The 7,042-nt window shown below is 46.7% G+C and overlaps 1 protein-coding gene across 1 annotated transcript; it reads right to left on the bottom strand.

Annotated features, from left to right (window-relative positions):
• Window positions 1-1,123: 1,123 nt before the first annotated feature.
• On the bottom strand, window positions 1,124-1,898 carry LOC119307447. Its single transcript, XM_037583527.1, has one exon. It carries the CDS (start codon window positions 1,784-1,786, stop codon window positions 1,292-1,294), a length of 495 nt encoding a protein of 164 aa, XP_037439424.1. The 5' UTR covers window positions 1,787-1,898; the 3' UTR covers window positions 1,124-1,291.
• Between the last annotated feature and the right edge of the window lie 5,144 nt (window positions 1,899-7,042).

Here is a 7,042-nt window from a genome sequence, read left to right as displayed (position 1 = left end):
TGTACTCGAGGCCGCCAAAGGTCACGATCCGACCTGGGGCGTAGTTCTCGACCGAGGCCAGGTAGCCTGTCGAGTCGGCGCAAAAGACCATGCTGCCGAACACAAAAGGCTGGCCGGGGGCGAAAATGCTCCCCGGGCCATTAGGGCGGTTGATCTGCAGATGAGCCATCGATCCTTCTGGTGAGCGCGCAACGGAATACTCATTGAAAGCACTAGTGTCGGTGTCAAAACCGGCAGACCTCAGGGTAAGGGGTCCCGAGCTATGGATCTCGGATCAAGGGTAATAGGAACGGAGGAGACGATGTTTACCCAGGTTCAGGCCCTCTTGATGGAGGTAAAACCCTACGTCCTGCTCTTATTTACATTGATGAAGATGTATCAAATACAGAGTTGATCTACCTCGAGATTGTAACATGTGATCTAACTCTAGGGCTACGCGAATGATTTTGTGTTGATGTCCCCTCTAAGGGATAAAGACTTGTATACACGCCGGGGGGTATCTAGGGTTATAAGGTCGGCAACCAGGAGCTAGGCGGCGGCAAAGATCTTGGAGTACACGTCAAGTCTTCGGGAGAGACAGTCTAGATCACGCCTCCTGCGTACGGCCTTCGGAGTCCACCTTGACCACGAATGAGGGCTCGTCGGCCCACCCTGACGAGAATGGGCCGACTCTCTTAGTACCCCTTATCCAGAACACCGTCACCGGGCGTCTGAGACGCTCGTCTCGGCCGATTATCTGTGACCGGTCAGTGATCGGGTCGTCTGTCCGAGTGTTTAAGGTGAGTTTGGGACGTCCGACTATAGATGCTCTTAAGCAGGCAAAGACTATCTTATGCATGGGGTAGTGGTGATTGTATTTGGGCTATTTCGGCCCGCCGCTGCGCATACCACACCGAGTCGAGAGCTCCGACAAGCTGCGGCTCCCACCCGACGACAGATGTTGCGCACGAACTCTGGGTGTCCATTTGACTACGGTCTCCGGTGGTCGCCCGTGAAGGCATCGGAGACCAGCAAAATGCCCGCGCGACACGGCCGTGGCCCACACTCCCAGTCTCATCGAGATCTAAAAAGCTCGCACTCAGCGCACAAAGTGCACAAACACGCATGCGCGCAGCGCTCGGCATGCCGAGCTCACCCTGGTTTTTACTCCTCAACGAGAACGAACGAAACAAATGCGACATGAACACCCCCAACAATCCCACCGCAAAAAAAAAAAAAACACCCCAACAATTGACAAAGAGACAGAGAGCAAGTACATTTCGTCGCAGCAGAAGCGGCTCGATCGATCGCATCACAACCGGAAGAGCTTCTTGCACGCCTTGAGAATGTTGTGGTTGCCTCTCTTCTTCTTCGTCTTGGCCTCCTCTTTCGGCCGACCTTCCTCTCGCTGCGCCTCCTTCTTCTCCTCGTGCTCCTTCTCCACGCCGCGCTCCTCCTCGGCCACCGCATTGTGGTCGTCGCCGTGCTCGCTGTCCCCTTCCATGTCGTGGATCCTCCAGTAGTGCCCGTCGCCCTTGCCGGGAGCCGCGGGGTGCCTCCGCATGGAGAAGGCCCTCCTCATAGCGCCCGGCAGGGCGCCCCTGGCCTTGTCGCCGGACCTGCTGCAGAGCCTCTGCGAGCCGGTGGAGAAGGTCCTCGCCAGGGTGACCGCCCCGATGGCGAGCCCTTCCCACGCGTTGGTCTCCTTGGTGTGGGTCAGCTCCAGCGATCGCCTGGGCCGGGCGCTGGTCACCACAGCCACCGCCACCGGCGGGGGCGAGGAGCCGAGGCTGGAGTAGCCATTCATCTCGAACGACGGATCTAGGTTCCTTGCTTCCGCGAAATGGAGCTGGTAATCAAGGAGTCTCTGTGGGCAGGTGGTGCTGATCAGCACAAGGACAAGATCATGGACAAGTGAGAGTTGGTGAACCCCGTGAGAGCATCCAAGATTTGGCCGGGAATTTATATTCACCTCCTGTCTCCTGCACACCACTTATATACAGCCTTGGCGCTTTGTTTATGCAAACAACTAGCACGGTTAGTTTTTCAGCTCGATCGTTGGCCTGGTAAACAGGTCGGTGCAGGGGGGTTAATTACGGGTGGCGTCTACGAGGGTGTGTCAGGCGCTCGGTTTTTTAGTGCGTGGGTTAGGGAGATGTCTGTTGGAAGACGAAACAGATCACTGATTTTAGCACGGTACTCGACTGCTCGTCCTCGTCGTCGATTTTGTATGCCGCGGCCACGTGATTCCAACGGTTTTATAATGGTCTCTGTTCCTAGTGTCTTTGACTTGAGGGGGGCTTAGGCGGTGTGCTTAAGTCGGGGGTCACGAGCGGATCGATGTGCTAATGTCTCGTTCTTTGAAAATTACTACAGTGCTCACGGCCCCTGGAAGACATCGGGTCAAATCGAATCAACTGCGGAGTGGAAGTCGGGGACGCATATGGACCTTGTCGGGCAGATGTTCAGCAACGTACCTGCTTTACCACAGAGTTTGACAAGACTTCGTGTTGTCGATGTGGGTAAAGGAGTTGTGAAGGTGATAGAACGCTCAGAAGAGAAAAGAATGGCGTTGATTAACCTTTTTCCCTGTAATTAAAGAGTAAAGGAGAACCGGTCAATCCATCACTTTTGTGCAGTTGGGAAAGGCGTGCTGCTTGTTGACGTTCAGGGCAGCCGCCAACGTAAAGAGGCTCTCGACTCGCCGGCGACACAAGCAGAGCGCGCAGATGAAGAAGCGCGACGAACTTACCATTTGACCATTTCACACTGCTTAGGTAAGCAGTTTAATAAATGCTGATGTGGGCTTCTGTCCATAGGTGAGATGATGGGCGCACCGCCGTGAAATTTGAGGGCGGTGCCAAAATAATTTGTTCGAAGGTTACGTCACAGTCCAGCAAAGATTACGTAGGTGTAGGATTAGATTATCGCACAGGTTAACATGCATTTCATTAACTAGCGCCTAAAAGCGTTTGGAAATGGGCCGAAGCTTCAGAAGCTTTTCAGCCCGGTTTCTATTTTTTGTTTTAATTTTGTCCGGGCCGGTTTTGTTCAGGTTTTCAATTTTTATTTTTATTTTCTGTTTCTTTCTTTTTATATTTTTTTCAAATGCATGAATCTTTTGGAATTCGATCTTTTTTCCGAAATTCCTAAAAAAACAAATTTGTTTAGTTTTTAAAATTTAATTTCAAATTCGTGAGCTTCTCACCAAAAATAATGAAGCTTTTCAAATTTGTGAACATATTTCAAATAATCATGAACTTTTTCAAATTAGTGAACCTCTTTCAAATTTTGAATTTGTTTTCATTTTCTCTGACTTTTTTTCCAAAATCGATGATTTTCCAAAATATGTTATTTTTTCCCCAATTTCATGAACCTTTTTTTAAATGAACCTTTTTTTATTCTTTTTCCTATGAATTGTTTTGCAATCTATGAACTTTTTCGAATTTAATGATGTTTTTCAAAGTTTACGAACCATTTCCAAATTATGAGCTTTTCTTTGGTTCCTGAGCATTTTTTTGGTTTCGTACAAAAATTGTATGAATTTTTAAAGTAAAAAAAAAACAAATTTCATGTTTTGTTCCAAATTCATGAGTTTTCTTCAAACTAGTGATTTGTTTTTAGAAAAAATCAATAAACTTGTTTTGTTCAATTCTTTCCAACCTCATACGAATTCAATCAGTTTTTTCCTACCAGACCAATAGCTGAAAAACAAAAAGAAATACTATTGGGTGAAGCAAAGCGGCTAGCGTAAAGTTGGGTCGCGGTGTGCTTGCATGCGTGCGAGCGCCAACTTGCTACCTAGCACTTCAGGCATTGAAGAGGAGGATTCGTCACATGACAATCACAACAACTATGTACGCTGCAAAAAGAGCAAATGAGCCAAAATTCGGGTGTCAAACAATTTTGGACGTGCATACATAATGACAGGGAATCGGTCGGTCGCGACGGCTCACCCGGGGATTTCCTATTCATCGTTCACGGCAGAGAATTGGCCGTGATATGCACTAGCAATAACGCGAGCGACGAGAGATGGGTCGGCCCATTTCTAGTGTTTACACAGTGGGGCCAACCGGTTTTGGGAGGTGTTTGTTCTATCGCAAGTTTGGATTATCCTAGGGAAAAAGGAAAGAAAAATAAACAAATTTATCCTATTCTAACAATGAGAGATGTGTTTTGGAATACGAGAGGATTTGATGGTGACATTAAGAGAAGATACCTTATAGAGTTACTCATGGATAAAAAAGTTCTCAAGATTACAAGAAACCATGAGTCCAGAATTTTCTAGATTTGACATGCAAAATATATGTGCAGGGAGAGATTTTTGTTGGCACCACACACCCTCTAGTGGAAGTCTGGTGGCCTTCTTTTGAGAGTTTATTACACTTCTTGAGATGCAATTTCTCAAGACGATGGTCACCTGGGATGTTAAAGACAAGTTCATTTGGAATTTGGTGCTAGTCAATGAAGAAATCCAACCAAACAGGAAAGAAAAATTCTTAGCTTAACTATGTTTTTTCTTTCAAAATAGCATTAGCCCTATCCTGGTAGGAGGGGGCTTTAACATTATTAGAAAATCCTATGAAAAGAACAAATCTGACACTCCTGGGCACTAGAGCTTCATGTTCAACGCTATCATTGAGCAAGCTAGTCATAGAGAACCTCATCTTAATGGAAGACAATACACTTACTGTAATAATTTACAAAATCCATATTTTTAGACGTTAGACATAGTACTATGTTGCTCAGATAGGGAGAAAAATTATCCTCCGACTGAAGTTACTACCCTAGTTAGGGAAAATTCAGATCACACTCCTCTGTATTTAGACTCATGAGATGTGCGCAAAACTGACCCCATATTTGAATCTGAGAACTCTTGGTTCTTAAGGGAAGGAATTCAGAAATTGGTGATTGACACCTGGCTGGACCACTACTAGGGAAAACCTTATACATGGAGTTTATCAATAGCGCGTGTTATAAAGAGACGCTATTGATAATTAACAGGACCGCGTGGTTACCAAGGGCGCCACTACTATCTACATCGCAGTAGCGCAGCTCCACGGAAACGCGCTACGACAATCATGTCCGCACCGTTGTTGACAGGCTAGGTATAGTAGTAGCGCCATTCGAGATCACACGCTACTACTAAGAGAATAGTAGTAGCGCGTTTTCAAGGGAACGTGCTACAACTAAGTTTGTACTGTGCCACATGGCGGGCCCCACTTAGAAGTAGCGTGGCTGGCCAGAACGCGCTACTGCTACTTTTTAGCAGCAATGCATTTTCCCTGCCCTCGTTACTGCTAAGACGCAGCAGCCACCTTTTCCTATCCCCCTCCTCCTCCCCCATCATCTCTTCCTTCACTTTCCCCTAGCTCCCACCTCTCTCTCTTCCTCACTTTGCTTCTTCCTCACTATTCCCCCCATTACTCTCTTTCTCTCTCTTTAATGCTCCTAGCTAACTACACCACCTTCATTAATGCAACTCCTTTCTCTTTTCGCTCACTTTTCCTCTCCCTCCACTAGTTAGAGCCATCTCCTTCCCCAACTAGATAGATAGATTTACTCATTTAATGAAGTGACCTATGTACCTCCCCAACTAGATCTAGCCATGTGAAGAAGTAACATTTGTCCACTTTTGATCACTCCCTAGGTGTGTGTGGTGACACAGATCAACCTCATCACCATGCTCGATCTCTATCTTGAGATAGGTGATTAAAAAATTGTTTTTGTAAGAATGGAAATATGTGTGTGTGTGTGTGTGTTGTGTGTGTGAGTGATGTGAACTAATCGGGGGAAATTGTGCATGTGGCATGAGTTGCCACCGAATTGTGCTTGAGTTGCCGAGGTTTTGCTGAAATATCAATTTATTTCTGTTTCGGCGAATTTCGGGCAAACTCTATATGTCCTATTTTTAGGGAAGGTCATGCAGAATTTTTGTATGACTTTGATGCATGCATGCATTTTTATAATCAATTTGACTATTATTACCGCAGGCGATCATGATGGTCAGTGGAATGATGGTGGAAAGGTGGTTGCAAGCGGCGGTGCATGGCATGAATAAAAATAACCGGACAGAGATTTTATGTCCATGTCTAAGATGCAAAGGAGGAATTTGGCTCGACCCCTATGAAGATGGTCATTTGAAGGCGCACGGCTCATGATTGGTTTCATGGATGGCTATACTCGATGGATAATTGAAGACGATGATGATGAGGACGCCGACAGGGAAGCCAATGATGACACTGGGCCAAACAAAGAGATGACCGATAATAGCGGCGGAGAAGAGGCCGGACATGGCGGCGGAGAAGATGTGGACACGTTGTAGCCTTCATTGTTAGTAAGTTCAGTCGTGCGGGACCCTGATGTTCGAGACCTGCTTCGCAAGAAGACGAGTACCTATAGAGCTTCTTCTAGAAAGGAGCCCAAGCTGGAGCAACTGGTGGTAGACTCGAACACTCCGTTGTATGATGGTTGCGATCCCGAGGTGACCCGCTTGAGTTTTAGGATAGAACTTCTAAAGAGGAAGGCTAAAAAATAATGGACCGATGGTAGCCTCAATGAGCTTCTTAAGTACCTAAAGAAGGTTCTTCATGCGGGAATCTATGTCCTACTAGTATGGATGATGCCAAGAAGATTGTGTGCCCACTTGCTCTGCCGCACATTAGATACCATGCATGCATCAATGATTGCATCATTTATCGGAAGGAGCACGCAAAAAACCAGTTGTCCGGTGTGCAATGCTTCTCGATACAAGAAAGCCGAAAAGAAATCTCCCAGAAAGTTGTATGGTACTTACTGATCACTCCCAGTCTGCAACATTATTTCATAGATCCCAAGGAAGCAAAGCTCATGCGTTGGCATGCGGAGAGGAAAAAGCCCGACAATGGAGATGATCCGAAGCTGAGACACCTCGCGAATGCAAGCTAGTGGAGAGCGTCCAACGGCGAATATGGATATTTCACATGTGATGCAAGGAACATCATGCTTGGCACGAGCACCATTGGCATGAATCCATTTGGCAACCAAAACACCAACCATAGTACATGTCCATGATGGTGCATCG

Source organism: Triticum dicoccoides, chromosome 1B (genome assembly GCF_002162155.2).
Source record: "Triticum dicoccoides isolate Atlit2015 ecotype Zavitan chromosome 1B, WEW_v2.0, whole genome shotgun sequence".
Taxonomy (NCBI): Eukaryota; Viridiplantae; Streptophyta; class Magnoliopsida; order Poales; family Poaceae; genus Triticum; species Triticum dicoccoides.
This window is presented reverse-complemented; position numbering and strand designations above follow the sequence as displayed.